Source organism: Scomber japonicus, chromosome 3, assembly GCF_027409825.1.
Source record: "Scomber japonicus isolate fScoJap1 chromosome 3, fScoJap1.pri, whole genome shotgun sequence".
Classification (NCBI taxonomy): Eukaryota; Metazoa; Chordata; class Actinopteri; order Scombriformes; family Scombridae; genus Scomber; species Scomber japonicus.
The window spans coordinates 26,118,036-26,138,559 of record NC_070580.1 but is presented as its reverse complement, the minus strand read 5'-3'; the positions used below and the strand labels follow the sequence as shown (position 1 = coordinate 26,138,559).

The 20,524-nt window shown below is 39.1% G+C and overlaps 1 protein-coding gene across 1 annotated transcript in view; it reads right to left on the bottom strand.

Annotated features, from left to right (window-relative positions):
* The window catches only part of asic1b (acid-sensing (proton-gated) ion channel 1b), a 165,895-nt gene extending 145,371 nt beyond the window's left edge, over nucleotides 1-20,524 (bottom strand). The window contains exons 1-2 of the mRNA XM_053315366.1: nucleotides 20,163-20,524; nucleotides 12,503-12,698 (exon numbers count right to left, since the gene is read on the bottom strand). Of these exons, the coding sequence (XP_053171341.1) occupies nucleotides 12,503-12,698; nucleotides 20,163-20,524 (558 nt within the window). The remainder of the gene's footprint in view (nucleotides 1-12,502; nucleotides 12,699-20,162) is intronic.

Sequence of the window (20,524 nt, the reverse complement as noted above, 5' to 3'; positions counted from 1 at the left end):
ACACACACACACACACACACCATTTTATTCTGAATAGAGCCATAAATTAGACTCTGACTGCATGAATATGCTGCCTGCACCTTTCTGCAGTTTGCACACACTAAACTGGGCTGGTGATAACTGTACACTCAGCAATCTTTAAGTGATTTCTGATGCTTTTACATTCTCTCATCAACCCCCACTGCTGGTTAAGAAAAATCCATTGCTAGAGAAAAAAAGAGAGATAAAGAGACTGAGCTGAAGAAACTCAGATAATGACTGACACTTGTATTGGGCAAAGAGGGGACAAGTGGGATGGGTGGGGGTGATGTATGCAGCACCAAGGTTACACAGATTATATATTTATTGTTTTTTTCATTAGTGACACAATATTATCAATTAAACATTAAAGGAATTCAGACAGCGTACCTTCAAGTAAGAGGAAAAAGAACACAGCTTAGGATCCTGCAGGCTGAATACTGAAACACTGCTAGAAGGCATGCAGGTCTGTTCTGGTGGAGATCTTATCTAACAACTACACACACCTCTGTCCAGCTACTCAAGCAATCACTGAAGCACAGAGACACAGTCTTGGGCTAAAGACACCCTGGACTGGTTTACATTATGGAAGTCTTTCTTTCACATCAACATTAGGCCCTGCAGTCAGTCTCACACAGCATTACTTTGGGAGTTACACTCCACATTTAGGAAGTACAACACAAAAAAAGTCTGTTTAATATTAAAAAGGTACCCTCATTTTTTCAATAGTTCAGAATAATTGTCTTTATAAATGCTAAACCTTTCAAAATGTTTTTTTTCTGTTTCATCAGTAATAGTCTGATCACAGTTACCAGGGCTGGTACTGATCATGGTTTAAATATCATTTAAATGAGCAAATCTTGATTCAGGAGGTGTGTTGTGTTGTGATGTTTACTCCCTTAACCTGCAAGGTCAAAACGTTGCGATAAATATTTAGGAGCTTCAGCTTGTTGCTTTTTTCCTAGCACCTGTTACCAACAGGATTGGGTTGCATGTGCACATTATCCACATTTTTTGCTTTAATCCCTTGAAGCAGCAAGTTCAGGTAAAAGAACATTTAACTTTTGTATGATTACTGGATGTATTGCACAATTATTTGATTATTAACCAGAAAGCTACTGTAGTAATCACTTTAAACTGAAATGTTGGTGAAAGCAGGCAACACCATGAAAGGTTTTTTTAAATCTCAAAGTGCTTAATCGACAAACAGAAGTGTTCATGTCATTTAAAAAGATTTCTTTAGAAATGTAAAACAACTTTTGTCCTATTTCTAGAGAATTTCTGGATTCCATCTCTTCTTGTAACTTGTCATTTGTCTTCAGTCGATGGCAAACAACAATATTCCCAATGCCTCATTTTCACAAAGCTGCAATGCTGAAACTTTATATGAAAATACTGAAAACAAATGTGATAAACAATGGATGAGCCGTTGCCTTCAGGCTTTGGTGGGTGAACAGATAATAACAAGGACACGCTGAGGTTGTTTGAGCCTTGAGTGACAAGTCACTATTTTCATCAGGAAGGAATCCAAAGCATCTTTTATTAATTCAGTCGACAGCTGTTTGACTGACTGACTGACTCGCTCACTAACTGGGACAGCTGAGACGTGTGAGTGCAGGTGCTGCAAACACATCAAAACCAGATCACCATATCACTTCTGAGCTGGAAAATCACAGATGTATGCAACAAAAAATATCAAAACAATGCAAAATAAGAACTTCTGAGTACAGGGACGCTTTGTTCTCAGACCCCTCCATGCCCCCACCCCTCACTTTTCCTCTTTCAACATACTGTAGATAGTTCCTTGTAAATGAATGCTTTGTTGTACTTAATCTGAAAAAACACTACAATAAGATATCTATAGTATAACCTGAACAGATAATTCATTGATAGAGTTCTCTATTACGATATACCTCTCTATCACAAGATACTAATTGCAGATTACTAATTTCCACTCTATAGCAGCAGTAAGGGGGGCGGCCTTGTTTAAACGTTTCTTTAATTTCAAAGCATGGAGGTGAAAGTTTTTCCAGACGTTTGAACGGACTACTTTTAACTTCTCCTCCTGACAAAATAAGTCAAGTAATGACTGGCTAAATGGCTTTTGGGTCATTTGAACTGGAGAAGACCAGATAACTCCACTTTAAACATTGACACAGAGACTCCCTTTGGGGTTTCATTTAATGCACTAAATCTGAAGGGCTTTCCGTAAGTGGCTTCTCATTGGTATAGCTATCAGCCATGTTAAATGAATGTGAATTAAGTTGTATAATCAAGTAATGTGAACCAGCTGCAACCCAGTCTCACAACACAACGTATCATAGCTACATTGGTCCACAGTGCTAAACGTAGCCATCTCACAATTTGGGCTCATAAATTGTGAGATAGCTACATTTTTTCTGCCCTTTTCTTTTCTATAGCAATATAGCAACTGGGAGAGCAAAGTCTTTTGACCCTACAGAGTATGAACTGCCGTCATTTTATTAATGATCACTTAAATTTACTATCCTTGATAATGTTAGACAACTAACGTTTGAAGTATGTCATGTTGATTGTTAAATGTTACATAAAATAAAATAAAAGCTATGTTGAAATTTACAATGCTGAAACTATGTTTTTAATTTTTTATACATTAAACTGGTTAATTGGATCACAGTGAGGCAAAGTGAAGTACGTGATTCCTACACATTAAAATTACAAATGGAATCTCCTAAGAATCAGGTATTGGAAAATCATTACTATGATGCCACTTTAGGCAAGTCAAAAGACATGCTACACCATTTTACGAACACAAAATGTATTTTAAGACACAGGAAATACGTATTAATTGATACATTTGATTTCTTTTGAACGCATGCATTTTATTAACCTTTTACTAAAATGAGACTCAGAGTGTTTCACTATCCACTGAAGACTTGTTTCCCTTTACTTTGCAGAATTACCCAAGCCCGATTGTAATAAGAAGCCATGTAGAACTTAAATACATTTTATATTTTCACCCTCAACCACAGCATCACCAGAAATCACAGACGGTGCTGGCGGTCCACAGTTGACTGCCACAGCAACACACTCAACTCAACTCAACTCTGGCCCTTCAGCCACAAAGCAAAGCCACCAGACTGACAAGTAGGTCTCGCTGTCGGGCCCTCGGCTGCTCTGTGGCTAAAATGCATCTACAGAGACTTTCACAGGTCAGCCTTGAAGCAAGATTGGCCTGCACCCGCTAGAAGCCATGAAATAGCTCTTCAGACCGCACTACAACCCCAGACTTGATGAGAAGATCTTAGTGCTACAATGACAAGTCTTCATCAAGCAGACATAACAACAACACGGCTTTGTGATAAAAGTTGATCTAGAGTAAGAAACAACATTATAGCTCATATCATCACTTAAAGAGCTGTTATTCACTCATTTGTTTTCTGTATTATGTATTCTTCAAGCATGCATGAATAAATGTTTCTTTCATTATTAAGTAATTATTTGTTTGTGTCCTTTGAGAACAGAGAACAAGTGGCCAAAGTATTGAAAAGAACTGATGGTTAAGAGACTGATTGACTGATTAATTAAATATACTTGTTGCCTTCGTTGAGAAGGGTGACACCTCTAACAAGTGAAAATTGAATAATAAAAGTAGATGAACCCAGGTGCTATGGCAACCACTTTTACGGCTAATTACAAGATTACCTAAACATCAATAAAAGAGCCAGAATTAAGCAGATGAAGTAGCCCCGGGCTTCATGTGAGCATCAACTTGCATGCTTAAGATATATTCCCACATCAACGTATTAAGATTAAGATTCATGTTTTAAAAATATGTCAGTGAGATAAATTATTTGTTTTTCTAATCTGTAACAAGAACGCAAGCAACTAATCATTAGTGTTCCTTACATCAAAGCCCCATTGAATAAAAAACACTGAAGTCAAAGTCATGTACCTGAGAGACATGGAGATGAAAAAAAAAATCATCAAGACAATAGCTGGTAAGATGAAAACACAGCATCCCACTGGGACAAAGTGGTGTTCCAACTGGTTCTGTTTTTTTTCGCTCTGTCTAATCCCCCCCCCCCTCCACCCCCCGACGCTAGAGCACAAGATGACAGCATCTGTATCCTGTCATCTGTGAAATAAAGAAACATCTTTTTGACCCGCCTGTCGCTACCTCCCCAAGTGTCATAATTAATAATACAGTTAAGACAAAAGCTACATTATGCAATCACAGGAAACTGCACATACCCTTACTCATGTCATCAATCAGCTGTTGTAATTATCAGACACAACTTTAAATGCCAAAACCATTAATCACGTTTTCCAGCCTTAATGAATTCAAAGGTGTTCATGAACTAGAGGGAAGAATAAAATGTGAAGCATGTAATGTAGCCAAAGTAAAAGCTTTCCTGTAAAAAGAAAAAAAAAAGAATGCATTAAAAAAAATGATGCAAGGGGGAAAAAAAGAGAAGGAAAAAAAATTGTCCAGCCTATACGATGCTAGATGGTAATTAGCTAACTAATGCAGCAGTGTGCCACCTGCCAGTGCCATGTGAATAATCGCTGTCTGCTGAATCTAAACTACATCCATTGTTTGTGCAGTGGAGTGGAGCGAGCTGAGAGCCTTCCACACAGTGTGCATGCAGGGAGGACCGCAGCACAGAGAGCTCAGAATACCCTGCTTCTCATTCTGCTAGCGCGCAACTAGTCTCGCTGGTCTCCCTCAGTGTCTATCAATCCCCACCTCTTTCCTCCTCCTTCTGTTCCCATTGGCAGCACGACACCACTAACCCAGAGCCAAACAGAGAATCCCCCGCTGGCACACACCAACGTTCTTATTTCAGGACAGTTTCCTGCCCCCGCCACTTTCTCTTCCTCCCTCACTCCAAAGCGCTGCACAACCATCCCTTGCCTCTGATCTCAACCAAAGTGTTTATAATTGATTCTTTAAGGGATAAGTTCTCTCCCTCTCTTTCTTTCTCTGACTTCCAGCCCCCTTGTGTATCTCCCCCCACCCAATTCATTATTGAAAATAATTTCTATAAGGTTAGGAGCAGTGACACAGTCACATGGAATACATTGATTCTCTTATTTCTTCTTGCTCTGAATATTTTTGCTTCTCTTTTCACCTTTTGTCCATGCTGCACCTCACACATCAGAAGCCCATCTTGTATGAAATGTATTTTTCATATTCTGTAATTAAAAATGCAACAAAGTTCAGGTGAGAGGAATATTTCTGTGTACTTGGTTTTCTAAAAATCCCATGTGATAGAAAATCTAGGCCTGATGTTTGGTGTATTTTGTCTTGTGTCACTTCTTCTTCTGAACAGCAGACTTCAAGCAAAACCTGTTTGTCACTTCATAGTGAGCACACATGCCAGCATAAAACTATAAGCTTCACCAGAATGATCACAATATATTGTATATTGTATAATGTTTAAGATTATTATATTCTAAAGTGGCATTTTAAACACTTATTGCAAGAACAATGTAGAAAACATTCTTCCATTGGTTAATAACCTATGCTATTTACATACTGTGCGTTTTTGCATGCTTTTAACAAAAAAAGGTTTATTCAGCAGTGAATATACACCCGGCTGATTTTATAGCAAAACATTCACTATTTATAATTTCCGATATTTTCTTCACGTGTTATGAGTTGCATCATTCACAGCTATAGACTGTTAATGCAATAAGTTTGGTAATTGTGGCGATGTACTGTGATCTTGTCACAGTAAAATACCCATTAATGTCTGTGATATTTTTATATATTTGAGTAGTGAATACGTCATTGTCTATCGTTGATAAGATTGGCTGTACCAACCACCGCAATCGCGGTAGGGTCTCAGGTCTCTACACTGAGATTTAGTGCAGCTATGGAAGCCTAATGATGCAAAAAGTAAAATGAGTCACACTACCAAATTATAACACAATTTATATGTTGTTGTACTTGTGTATTTATGTGATACAGGAGTTTTGCAATTTACTTTTATTTCTGTGTTTTTTTATTAGCAATTTGTTATAATGTGTGATAATTGGATTCTTTATTTAATTTATATTTATATACTAGAATTGTTTCTATTTCTTATAATTTACTTTATAGTATTTGTGATTGTATCTAACTTTTATATTTATGGTTGTTATTTCCATAAATACCAAAATCTATAAAATATCTATATGGGGAAATCTTTTACAGTGCTGCATACTGCATATGATAATTGTATATTTAGAAAGTAGAACTAAAGTGATTCATTACAAGATGATTAGTTAAAACATTTCAAAATGCACCTGCATTATTTCCATTTTGTGAATTTCAAATTTAAAAAACAGTCATATTTCCCCATCATAGTTTTCTTAAAAATATAGTTAAAATCTCGTCTCGATCTCGTGAACCCAATATCGTGTCTCGTCTCGTGAGCTGAGTGTATCGTCACACTCCTACTGCTAACACAATGGTCCAAGAAATGTGTTTTACTAAAAGTAGTCAGCAACTTGAACTCTTCACAAACTTTTTGAACTGAGAATATTGGCTACAACAATGAAATAAAACAAATAGCCTTGCTGTTGTTAATGTAACGCAGCCCTGCAGGCCACCTTCAGCTGCAACTCCGCCACCACCTCCACCTACCACTGTCTCCCCGAGCCTGCATTTCACCTGGGTAGTGGAAAAGTTAAACCTCCTACTGATCAATGACATGTTCTTTAAGTGTGGAGCTCTGGGCTGATCCGTTCGTTTCACTGTGCAAAAGTCAAAGTGTGGAGTGTGTTGAATCTTGTTATGCGTTATGACTGAGGGCATCTCACACAAAAAATTAAAAGATATACAGTATATTAGTGTTCCACCCATTTAACAGACAGTACAGTAGAGTGTCAAATATTTGAATCAGCATCTTGTTTGCTTGAAGAAATATTATGAATAGACACTACAAAATCCTTATTACTTCACAATTCAGTTTGTAATTTGACTTGGCAGATGATGAGAGTAACAGACAACACTGTGTCAGCTGGAGCCATGGGCCTCGTTACGCTCAAAGAGAGGGTGATTTTTTTCATTAGGGATGCATCCATTACTCAACAACAAGCTAATTGATCCATGTCTTTGAGTGCTACAGTAATAGCAAATTGATTGATTTATCCTCAAGAGGGAAAGTGGTGGGAATTGTCCGGTCAAAAAGAACGGCAGAATCATCGGCTTTGAGCTGATGGATGAGACTGGAATAACAATGAATAAAAAAAAGGGTGGAGCAAAGGTAAGATGTGTCAAAAACAGTTGATGAGGAATAGGAGATTAAAACCTGTTTGAATTTCTTATATTACAAAAGTCAGTTACCTCAAAAGACTCCACAGTCGTCTCAACAGTCTTCAAATTTAATAGCTAATATAATTAAATTAGACAGCATTGGGAGTTAAGCAAAGAAATCAGATATCTTAAGCTGACTCCAGCTAAAAGGTTACACATGACTCCCTGGTTATATCTTTCCAATCAGTAATGAAACAGCATCCTGATAAACACAAAGGACGGGTTTCACACACACACACACACACACACACACACACACACACACACACGCGCACACACACACACACACACACACAAATACCTACCTCACACTAACAAAGCAGTTCTGCCAGCAATCCAACACTTCATACGTTTGGGGAGTATGAATGATTACAGCAAGCAATCATTATTTTAACTTACAAACGTACAGGGAGAAATTTATTTGAGAGATTTTTTAAATATCTGAACTTAACCTTAATCAAATGGTGTTTGTGAAATGTGATCCATGGGCAGGTGTCTCAGAAAGGCATTGTCTATTGATCACATCTCATTAGCGACACTTCTCAGTATCACCAAGGGTGGACTCTGAGGGTCAATAGAAAGCTGAAATGGAGCCAATAGTTCAATAGAATAATCATGGCAATTACGTAAGAGTCTGGGTTACATAAAGATGAGGTTTGAGATTCACAGACTTGACAGGTACACCAAATGAACTGATGAGAACTCATGAAAACGAACAATTAAGAAATAACATATGTCACCAACTGAAATTGTCTTCAATATAATAATAAAAGTTAAAAGTTTAACAGACATCAAGGTGATTGCTTAACTTTAAAACAATCCATTCCAAGTTTTTTGGGGGGAGTTTTTCCACAAATCAAGGGTCTAAGGATAGAGGATGCTGTATTTTTGCTGTAAAAGCCCCCTGAGGTCAATTTATGATTAATTATTTTATACTGCATTATATAAAAATAACTTGACATGTATCACAAGATTGCTGCTACTGAAGTTGAGTAGGCAGAGCTGTGTCAGGGAGCTTTTGTATGTTTGTTGTTTCTATCTGTTATATAGATTTGCGGTGTCAACTGACACTTTTAAATTACTAAAACTGCAAATTGACACTAAAAAGGTCAATCACAAGAGGATGTCCCTTAATTGCTACTTTTCTCACTTGCCTGGCAACCCTTCATCCTATGCATATAGCAGGACAAATCATGCTGTTAATATATATATAATGTAGAATATTGTTAGTGTGTGTGGACTGAACAGGGAGACTACACAGAAGACAACTGAACAGGTTATTGATACATGGAGAAAACTAGTAAGATTGTGCTTACATTGGTAATTAGCTGAAGACAGTCTGAGATCTTGTCTAAATACCACTACAACCTACACAAGTTTATCATTTATATATCCTGCTATACATCTGGATAAAAGTTGATATTTTGTTGAGTACCATTTTTCATTGCGCTTGGGCAAACAATTGGGCAGCTGGAAAAGGGAGATACAGAAGTCTCTGAGAGGTTAAATGAGAACAAACCTGTGTGTCTACTGATAGTACTTCTATTGCTGCTGCTGCTGTGGCAGCTGCTGTTCTGTCTCTTTGTGTCTCTGTGAAACACTTGACCATTATGTTCAGTTTCATCCCAAGGACTTTGTTGTTACCTGGGCCTCAGTCTCTGTCTATCTGTCTCTCTCTTCTCATTGTTGTTTTCCCTCTCATGTGTCGTTTCTCACTGCCAACCCCCTGAGCGTCGGTTTTAAGTCTTGCAAAGTTATAAGCCTGTCAGAGTTTTCCTCAGCGACTGAAGTCAAACGTGGGTGTCTTGCGGTGTTAAAAAAGAAATAACTTAGAGGTTGTGACATCCATTGTCTATCAACATATTATCTGGAGAGGCTTCCTTAGAAATGCAATGAGATAAGACTGTGGACTTAATCATTTTCTTAAATTGATTCTGCACATTTATGATTCCTCCATGTGTCGACGTACGTCTCTTTGATTAAACACAAGATCATAAAAAAATCTCATTACAGTGGCGTATTTCACTCACTTTTTAGGGTTTTTTTGTATTATCTCCTGCAGCTATAGTTCTAAAGCTTTGGGCCACCGATTAATATTAATTGAGAGTAATTTTTCTTTCCTGCTGTTTTTAATATCAGCTCAGCTAAAAGACATAAGGACCGCCTTCTGCATTCCTAATTAGTAAAAGTATTTCCAAGGAGAAAGAGGAGGCAGAGAAACAATCAGGAGGATTGAGGGGGTCATAGATAAAGATTAAGTTACTAATCTGAAACACTTCCAGTAGTAATGAATAAAAATTGGTAAATTTGGCACTGTCCTATTGGGTTTTGGGACAAGTGACCATTAACTAATGACAAAGGCAGAACATTACCCTGACAAGGATGAGCAGTGCTGTTCTGATTGGACAACGGTGGTCTCGACCCCTGAATGTGAACCTGAAAGCAATTTGACTCAATTCTGATACTATAGGAGCCTCCAAGTATCTATGTCCAGTCATCTATCAGAGGCCTGCACACTGTACTACATTACAGCTTCTAACCATCTCATCTGACACAACCGATCTTACCACCACTGCACCTGACTCTTTTATTTTCCATCTTTATCAGACCACTGATAAAAAGATGTGATGCAATTTGACTCCCTGATCCTATAATGCAGCGGTTACCATTGGTTTCTGGCCACCTTCCACAGAGTGGGAACAACTAGCGAGGCATGCTGCAGACGCTTGGAGTAAACAAGCTGAAGCTGACGACACTGTTAATCACGGTTTTACTGCGTCCGTGCTCTGGGGTTTGAAGGCAGAGTCAGCTGGGAGTGTTGGACTTCCTTTTTTTTTCCTTTTCCTTTTCTATCACACCGAAGCTTCTTTCCACACCATTAGTGCTCTCTGCTTGCTGAGCTGTTCCATCCAGGTCGACCACTGTACTAATACAGTAGAGCCCTGCGAAGCACCATCTGCCATAAGCACAACTAACTACAGTAAATGTGGACACATCAGCACATTAGAGGAACTATACCATGTGGGCCACGTTTCTGCCCACTGCTGTACTACATGGTTTGACGGGATATGGGAGGGAAAAATCCTCAGAGCATGAGATATTCTACCTCAGAGGACCTCTGAAGGACACAGGGTGTAAGAGTGAGACAAAAAGCCAGATATACTAAGCCTTTTCTTGCCATTCTTTCTTTTTCTCTGCCTATAGACCATTTATCAAACAAGTGCACTGGTCCAGAAGAGCAGTTTGTTTGTCATCTGAAGCACACCTTCAGATAAATTGATTCTTTGTTTCTTTTGAGCACATGCATTTAGTGAAGTATCGGGCAAATAAAGGGAGAATAGATGATATTTATAGTTGACTATACAGTTTTCTGAACATGAAAAGGTTCATATAATTTGCCTGGGAAATGTCTCAACCTCTAAAGAGCAGGTCCAGTTTATCTCATATAAAGCTGTTGCAGGTCAACTTCCTTTACAAGTGACAGCAAATGCAGGTCCATCACTAAATGATGTACAAAGGAGCTGCACTGAAATAATTCAAAAACAGAATTCACACAGATAAAGAATAACTAACAGTGAACGATGACAGATGCACTTTTTATGAGACATTTACAAATGTGTATTAGGCTGGAATCACTAGGGGATTCTCCAGAGACATCAACCTTATCAATACAGTGCAATCATCACTCGCCACCTGCTCTGGCATGAGCATCTGTTGGGTAGTTGCTCCGTCTGGATGAGCTCCCTCTCCTGAGTCCTGCAGCAGGATGTCACTGGTTGTAATGTGACACTTATGTGCACTATTATGTTATGTGATCTCTTTTTTAGGTTTCTTATTTTAGGAATTGATTTGGTGAGTCTAAATGCATCAATTTCATATGTATAAACAGTCAATCGTATATATTTTTCTGGATTGAAGTCGTCACGTGTCTCTCAAAAGGTTCCCACATACCTTTTCTATATAGCCCCCCTCACAATAATTGCAGTCTTAGTTTACCAAACATTAAAATAGCAATAAACAATAGGGCACAGGACACTTCTTTATACTTAAGTAAACAAACAAAAAAATGTAGAAATCAAATGGCTTTGTGTAATATGAAAAATGGGGTCACTCATACTGACAAACACCAAGAAACATCAGTTGACTCTGCAGCTCTGTTGCACAGCCCACACATTACTGTATAGTTGAGAGTCACTTACAGTATCAACCCCATTTCCAGCAGCAGTAAGCAGCTTTTGTCAGCAAACAAGCTCAGATAAACACTCTGTACGCTACCTGCCGAGCACCAAACAGCAGGCAGACAGTTAGTGACTGGATGGTGAAGAAAATCAATCATCTCGTACACAAAAGGCAAAGTTTGTTTGTTTACTATGCTTTCTGCAAAAAGTCTCAAGTAATGAATATGTTTATGAATACCTCTTGCAAAATACACATTACATTACCAACCAACTGCTCCTCTGTGAGTGTGTTACTTACAGATTGCAGTCTACACCAATATTGGGCATTATTGCTGGTATTAGACAGATATTACAGAAAATGTAGAGTAACTGAAAAAATAGCCAGTCTGTTGAGACAAGTTACACCTCATGTGCTTTGGTCATTTTTGTGTGTGCATTGTCCCCACTGCAGTTGTATCTGATGAATCCACATATTGTACAGCACATACAAAAGGTCACACAGGTTCCAGCCAATATCTGGATGTCTACAGCCATTCAATAAATGGGAAAAACAAACACTCCCAGTATTTTTATTTATTTATTCTTACTACTCATATAGCAAGCGTTGTGGCACTAAAACCGGGTTCAGCAACAGACCAACTTTCAACCTTTTATGAGAGCATTGCTCAACCTTTCAGAGACTGTAAACTATCATGCTCCGGTGTGTGGACCCTATCACAGATTTGTACAATGTGTGTATCACCACAGAACGATCTGAACTGATGAAGCTCAAATGATTGGATTGAGGATAAAATTCAGTGTGTACAATTCACTGACTTTGCAGGAAAGACCTCCCTCATACATCCTGCTTTGTCATTTCAGAAAAGCAAACATCTGGGATGATTGCTCAACAGAGGTCATATTATATAGACGCTATAATAACGCTGACCTCGTGAGAGAAACGTGTTGAACTAATCTTTGTCTTTGGCAGGACTTAGTTGGTCCCACAGAAGACAGTAAACCATCGACATGCCTGACTCACCACTGTGAAGTCTTCAGCACTACATTCCATGCCTCGGTAGTAGCAGGAGAGCAGCATGTCCTTGATGTCGTGGCCCGTTCGGTCGTAGAATTCGCGCATGTTGAAGGGACGGGGCTTATAGTTGTCAAAGTCAGCCTTCTCCTTCAGAATCTGCATGACATGTTCCTCCACCATGTGCGGGTCCCGAATCTCATACCTGGACAGGAAGGTAATGGACTTAGATTATGCATCAGAAATGCACAAACATTCATTAATAAACAACAACGTTAACCATTACTTCATACATAGTTTAATGTACATGGCTAATTTTAGTGTAAAACCACACTACAGCATTTATTTCTGTTTTCTGTGAAATCACATGCACAGCTTCTCTAAGGGTGCCCCTGTGGAATTAAGGCACCACCCACGAACTGCAACATCCTGAGATCGAATCTGGCCATTGACCTTTGTTGCATCTCTCTCTCTCCCTCATTTTCTGTCATCTCTCAACTATTTCTATCTAACATAATAATGGCATAATGAATAGCAGATCCACCCCTCCCCCCTCTTTAGGGGAACCTGGGGGAAACACTGGAGTAGACATAACAAAAGTGACATTGATTTTCACTCGGGTTTCCCTCTGAAAACTGGTTCTAAATTGGAAACAGTTCAATAACTTTAAGAGCCCTGGGTATTTTTCAGGTTGGTTAATTTATTGCTACTTTTTTTACATTTTGGTGTATTATATTATCATGCAGCCTCTCCTTTGCTCTTTGTGTTGGGGCTCAGCTCATCCACACACACATGGAGCGAGTAGCAGAGCAAAGAGGGAACCAGGTGACATGAAAGATAATTGTTTTACTGGAGTTGACAACAATTATGCTCATTACTGTAAGTGGAATAAACCTTCATGAGTAAAAAGCTTTTATCATCAACAAACATAAACATGAAAAGCAAAATTTTCATCTGCTCTTTCTGCAGGCTCCACATATCTTAAAATTTGGCAAATTTTTGCAAACTTCGCTACTGCTCCAAACCAACCCCTCCTCCCTCTACCAGCCGCACCTGCAGGCAGGCCTTCTTTCTAAACTGCTTTAGTTTCCAGTGAGATATGATTGAGTTCATTCTTTTTTAATATAGTTTTTTTTAAGCAATTCTTTAGTAATGAAAAAGAATTGATAAGGGTTAGGGTTAGGGTTAGGGTTATCATTCATCATAGTAGTATCATTCAAATTCTAACAATACTCATCCCTAATTTTCACAAATCATACTTCTATTTAATGTCAACATAACCATTTTAAACAGCAATATAGACACTAGTTAACATAAAAGGAGTTCCCAGACTAGAGCAAGACGCAAATTAGCTGTAACTCAGTTCCATTTTAAATTGGGCACTTAGAAAGTTTGGCAGGCAGACAAGCAACTTTAGCGGGACAATGGGGATTAACACGTAAAAAATTAATAGAGAAGCAGCAAAAAGAGAATATTCATCCACTAACCCAACAAAAATATACATACGTGGATGTCAGCTCTCCAAAACCTGCAGTTAGCAAGCTCTCACAATATTATTCAAACGTTGAAACTGGCAGCTAAGCTTTGACATGCCTGCCACTGCCACTACGGGTGGAGCAGAGTGGAGAGAAAATACCTCATTATTTATAGGATGGAAATATTTCTCTTCACACAATCATGTTAATCGTTCTGCCAAACAGTTAGGATTAACTGAGGTGGCAGAGCCCTTTCACATGTGAGTGATAACAACATTCATAATGCTGTAATTCTGACTAAGGACCCTCCACAGTCAGAAAATGTGTATATACATGATTTAGCATTTATTTCAAAGCAAAACACTTCAGCAAGCATCTGCTGCCAGTGTAAAGCGTAATCGGGTGTATCATGTAAGCGAACATGCACTCTGATATTCTCCTGGTCTGTCTCCCTTAACTACACACAAACACCCATACAACCCATACAACCTGATTCATTTGTGTTTACCAGCACACACCAAACTAAAACTCAAATACAGCAGCAGAAACCTCAGAAAGAAAACATTTCAAAATCATTCATGGCGTGTCTCTGCTTGACAACCAGCATCAACCTTCAGTACCTGCTCACAGTCATTCACAGAGACAAATTAACCTCAATTAACTGGCGTGGCCTTGCTCGGAAAAAAAGCGGCCCTGTTGATGACCCCTGCTGAGCGATGGGCCATCAGTGGTACAAGCATCCAAATTATGGAGTGCTAAGATTAAGTACTACTGACAGACACTTATGAGAATAATTTGTTAGGACACAGAGTCTATCAGAGTGAATAACACTGTAACAGACTACAGGATGTTGTCTTGAATTAACAGGTAAACAAGGCAGTTAATCCTTATAGTTCTTCCAAGTTTCTACAAAATAATAAGGGAAGTGCTTTTAATCTGACTTGTGTAATGTGAGAGCAGCAGCCTCCTTAAAATAAGCTTCATGTACTGTGTGCTATTGTTACAATCTTGGACAAGCTCAATATACATTTCCAAACACGAATAAGACTATGTCCCATAGCTGGAGGAACCAGAATTAGAAGAGAGACACAGAAAGACAAAGGCGTACCCTTCTCCTCTGACAATAAATCTGTGAATGACTTTGTGGACGCTGACAGCAGAGTTATTTCTCATGGATATGGGCGCTATTTCAAACCGTAATTGGTGGTAAATCTTAATGGATTTTTTTTTAATTCCGCAAGGTCAAGCTTTGTAAGCGCGCATGAACAAGATTTTGTCCCTTGACGACGGGAATAATGTAACTTGATCCATGAATAAAAAATGAAATATTACATTATTTCTTTTGTTAGCGCTGTCTTAATATTCAACTGGCAATGTGTTTTCAACTCGTGTCCCAACTAAATTACAAAGAAATGTAATATGTTCCACTGCAGCCACAGCGTTGTTTACCTGCTACAAACAGAATTAAATCAAATATGTGAGACAGTATGTGCTGTAATTTGAAATGAAGACTCAAGCCTGTTTTCCCTCTGATGCGCTCGTAACACCGAAGAGAGATACGAATCTGTCATGCTTCGTGTTCAATGGAGTTAGCGGTGCTGTGACAGAAGATTGGGACTATTTCTGACTGAAGAGTTGAACTGAATGTCACGCTTTCTCATCATCAAATTGCTGCAAGATCAAAGATCAGGTGTAGAGTGGCAACCTAAGACCAATTAAATGTCTGCAGAATATAATAGATCTGCAACTGTTAATTACTGCGACTATGAATCCATTAACTCTCACTGTGTGGATATTTACCACTGTGTCATATCTACTAACATATCAGCATTAGCAAAAACATGCAATATTTTAATGTGTTTGCCTTTAACTTCCCCCACAAAAAATTCCAATCAAAGTGTTGCAGCTTATATCCTCATTAGGAGTAACAGCTGTCTCCTTTTTATTTATCTTGAGAGGACCACTGTTTCCAAGCTCTATAAAAAGCCAAGCTCTATTATAAACACAAAAAAAGGTTAAGATCTGGCTTGTGTTTGCATTCTATCAAAGTACATTAAGTGTATGAAGGGTTAACGCTTAACACAGTATGCATTCTGTGTGAAAGCTTCAACAGATCATGAACTGTAAATGTGTACTCTGGCTAGTTTTAGTGTGTCAATTACGTTGTTTTAAAAGAGGATCATTAGCAAGAGATGTGCATGCAGAAAAATGTAACCTTACACGCTGTAATTAGATACACCTGCTGTGACACACTTATTCACAGCTAGTTACTTAACACATTATAATATATTGTTTCCAGTTTCTACATTGTTATTATTGTTTCTACATTGTAAACTAGCTCAGTCATCTGGCCTACAATGGGACTACATATCTACATTGTCATGATTTGTTCTAATAAGAAGATACAGCCTGTCGTTGTATATTCTGAACTTAATTGAATCGTATCCTGAGCCTCTTGTCTTATAAGCAACACAAAGCTGCCAGGAGAGCACTTAAGACGCCTTGCTCAGATCCCCGAGTCAGGAGGCTTTAGTTGAAGTGCATACAATCACAATAATATGGGTAGATTTTTAATATTGCCCTGCCACTGCTCCCTAAAGCAATCACAGCAAACTCACTTGGTAGGGGCGGGGGAGACTAAATTGGATTATGGGCCACAAGCACTTTAATTTTCTTGCGGGGGACTAAAACGAATGAAGGAGCATCTGCATCACTTCGCCACCTCATGAGGGAAGCGAGTAAATACGAGACACCGTTGATTTTCAGAAAGAGCTTTGATGGTGAGACTGTGGTCACAAAAGTGTACACCCCTGTTCAGACCCTCAGCTCAAAACATGCTCTGAATGAATCTTCCTTTACAGCACTTCATACGCCCTTTGTATTAAGTTGGTGTTCATACTCCAGGCTGTTTGAGATGACAATGAACACATCTTGATATAATCTAAGGTTATTATCCAATTAGTGCTAATTGAACTCATACACTAACAAGGATCAGATTGTTTGTGCAGTGTCCTTGAAGAAACAGATAACAGCAATGACTCCTGTTGGCTGACTTTTGATAATAGCATCTTAATGAAAGTGTGCCTATGACACAATTATTATGCCACTCTGGACAAGATCATAGAAATGAGAACTAGAGGTGAGACACACTAAAAAAATGGATCTGTGATACTGATGAGAAACTGCACAAATAAACCAAAGAGTGCAAAATACGATAAAAGCATACACCACTTTACTACTGAAGGATCACATTTGAACTGTTAAAAACCTAATTCCAACACTTAAATTGCCTACTTATATCACCCCTATGGTAATCTTCTCTCAGGGAAACAATCACAATATAAATGCAAATGAACCCACATCTGAAAAAATCTGCTTTAGAAGTAACTGACTTTGTATTTTCTGCATGACAGTCTTCCTTCCCTGTGTCCTCTCCCAAGTCAAATTATGATCGGAACCTGTGATCCTGCTGAGATAAGCTCACACAGCCAAAGTTATCAAGCATTACATTTTGTAGCACCTCATGCAATCACCGCTAACGTGAGTTTAGAGCATGTTTGCAAGCTCAGGGAACATGTTAAGTCTTGAGAACTGTGTAAGCACAAAACTCGCTTCTGTGACTTTTCATGAGCTGAATCAACACATTTTGGCAGCATGCACCACACAACTAACACCTATTCCAAAATGACCTTTCTTTTGCTAATTATCATATAATTGCCTTCTCGACATAATAAAAATAAAACAGAGCAATTTACTTCTAATGTTCTGCGCTGCCAAGTGTGACTTCAACGTACAAAAACACAATGAGAAAGTGTGTGTGTGTGTGTGTGTGTGTGTGTGTGTGTGTGTGTGTGTGTGTGTGTGTGTGTGAGAGAGAGAGAGGAGGCTGGTGGGGGGTATTGGCTGCTGCTTCCTCCTGAGGCAGTGTCGGGCACAGACTCACAGCCGCAACAAAACCCACAGCATGGTGCTTGATATCAAGAAGCTTACCGGTGAAATGTTTTCTACTCCAATCAATGTTGAATTTAAAAAGTAGTGTCCACAGAAAGCTATCAAAGCTTTTAACCTACCTGTTAAAATCACGTTTTTTTCCAGCCCCTTTGTTTGCCCCCCCCCCCCCCCCCCCTTCCCACTTATCACATTGGACATTTTTTACCTCATTGAGACTGTCAGAAAGGAAGATCTGCATGCAAAGCTGGCCTCATCATATACTGTCCCTGGCTCTGTAAGGCTAAAAAGTCAGGGGGGCGTCTCCCTTAAGCCCAAATGGACCAGAGGGGGCATGAAACAGTGAGACTGATGAGAGAGAGTGTTAATCAGAGGGACAATTCTGTAGCTTAACAAACAGCTCTAATTACATGGGGATAAAGACTTGTTCATCACACAGCTTACGAGACACAAGTTAATTGCCTCTGCTTATAGTCCCCTCCCTCCATCTAAAGTCAGCTCATCCCAAAGTCACTTGGAGCAAGTCACTGCTTCCATTTTTCTGTTTTTCTCTCTTTGTTTGTACAGTCATTTTCCTCATTCAGATGCATCTCACTTCTCTACCTGTGTTAGCTTCCAGTAATCTTGCACTAGTAAGTCAAAGAGGTGGAGGCATGTGTTGATATTGTGATGTTTTGCCATTACAGCTACAATCACAAAGAAATCTATCCACATGCTGGTTTAAATCTACACCATGCAAAGCACTAGAACTGCAGCCCAAAGCATTGGTTAAAAATCAATATGTTATAAATACACTGAGTGATGTGTTCAAGATGGTATTTAGATGTGTTTGTGTGTAGTGGATTTATTTTATTTTATGGATGCTGCATCTCTGCTATAACTGTGAACACAAAGTGGAGGAAGGTCATCTGTACTGCACTGTTAAACTTGATCAGGGATAAGCTGGGAGTAGAAAAGAAAGAAGTGAAGAAATGTTAAAGTCAAAAGTTTCCACGGTGAACGGTGAGCTTGTCATGGCTCCCGAAAGACTGAATGATCAAAGCCCAGCAAATCAACAAGTGTAAAGGGAGGGGGATCTCACACACATACACGTCTCTCCACACTTTGTCAGCAGGGGGATTTAAAAACCTACTCTTCTACTTATCCAATATTGAGATATTCATATTACACCAGCTGTAAAATGATGAGGCAAGGAATTGCACCAGTGACATTTTCTTCATCATTTTATATGAAACACTTAGGAACAGCTCATCCATTATCTGTTAACTGAGGGATTCACATGATCTATAATAAAGAAAAATCTTCTTTTTTTTTATCAAACACTATCAACAGATTGATGCTCGGGGTATATTTCATACTTCATAGGGTTTCTTACATACAGCAGCTCATGTATAGTGTGGATTTTAGATAACATGATCTGTAATGTCACTACATTATTAAATAAGCTCACTGCCTTCAACTCTGATGCTGAACCTTTTCCCTGCTTTCAGAAAAACACCTTTCATCTGTACTCTGTGCTCTTTTTTTTCTCCCCTCAATTACCTAAGGCTGAGGTTAGTCCCAGTTCATATTCACTGAGAGCCTTGAAACATCTCCCAGTGGCCTAACAGCGACAACCAGTGAGAGAGGTATTAACTTCCATGTGACATGCAGGATTTCATGCAGAGACAATTCAAAGTAAACACCAGTTTGGATTTCCACTGTGCTACTGAAAGTCAAATTCACATATAATAAAAGTTTAAAGCTCTCTAGATTTAAACTGCTGGGCCTAACAAGTAAAGCACCACTGTATCCCTTTACAAGATATCAAAAAGGAGAAATGTCTGTGAGTTCAAGGATTTAGTGATATAATTGTTGTCAATACATTTTACTAAAATTAAGAATGGCTCCATTTCTTGATAACTTAATGCACTGCTGGAATATTTCAGCCAAATGTTTCAAGTTTTCACTGTTATCCCACACTGTGCAGTGGACACAATCAAATCCTGAATCAACAACCAAATCCTCACAGACGAGTGAGTCTGTTTGGAGTCTGTGAGCTGAAAACTGGTTTGTTTTAATCTATGTAACAGAAGAAACCTAAAACTAATGCATGGCAGAAAAGCAGAGATTGTAATATTGTCCTTTTGTGTTGACAGACCCATCTCTGACATTGTGAATACCAACAGGTAGACATCCTAAAGGCTACAGTCTGCCCTTTAACACACAAACCAGACACACGCACACGCACACACACACGCACACACCTGCCGTTGAGCAAGGCAAGCAGCTCCCCAGCGTGGTACAGGTCGTTGCGTGTCACCCTGCTGAAGCGGAAGGAGTTTAGGTTGCAGAAGGTGACCGATGGGAATATCATCATCGGAGTGGCCACCTCATCCAGCTTGGTGATGTGAGGGTACTGGAAGTAGAACTGCACCCTGTCCACGCACACCATCACCAGCACACCCACGGAGCTCAAGAAGAACAAAATCCACAGGGTGCGCTTGATACACATCCGCTCATAAGTGAACATGTGCGAGATGCCGTGCAGCGTGGATCTGCTGGCGAAAACTTCAATAGGAGCCGGCTCCTTGTAGTCCATGTCCTCCGAGTCTGCTTTGAGATCCAT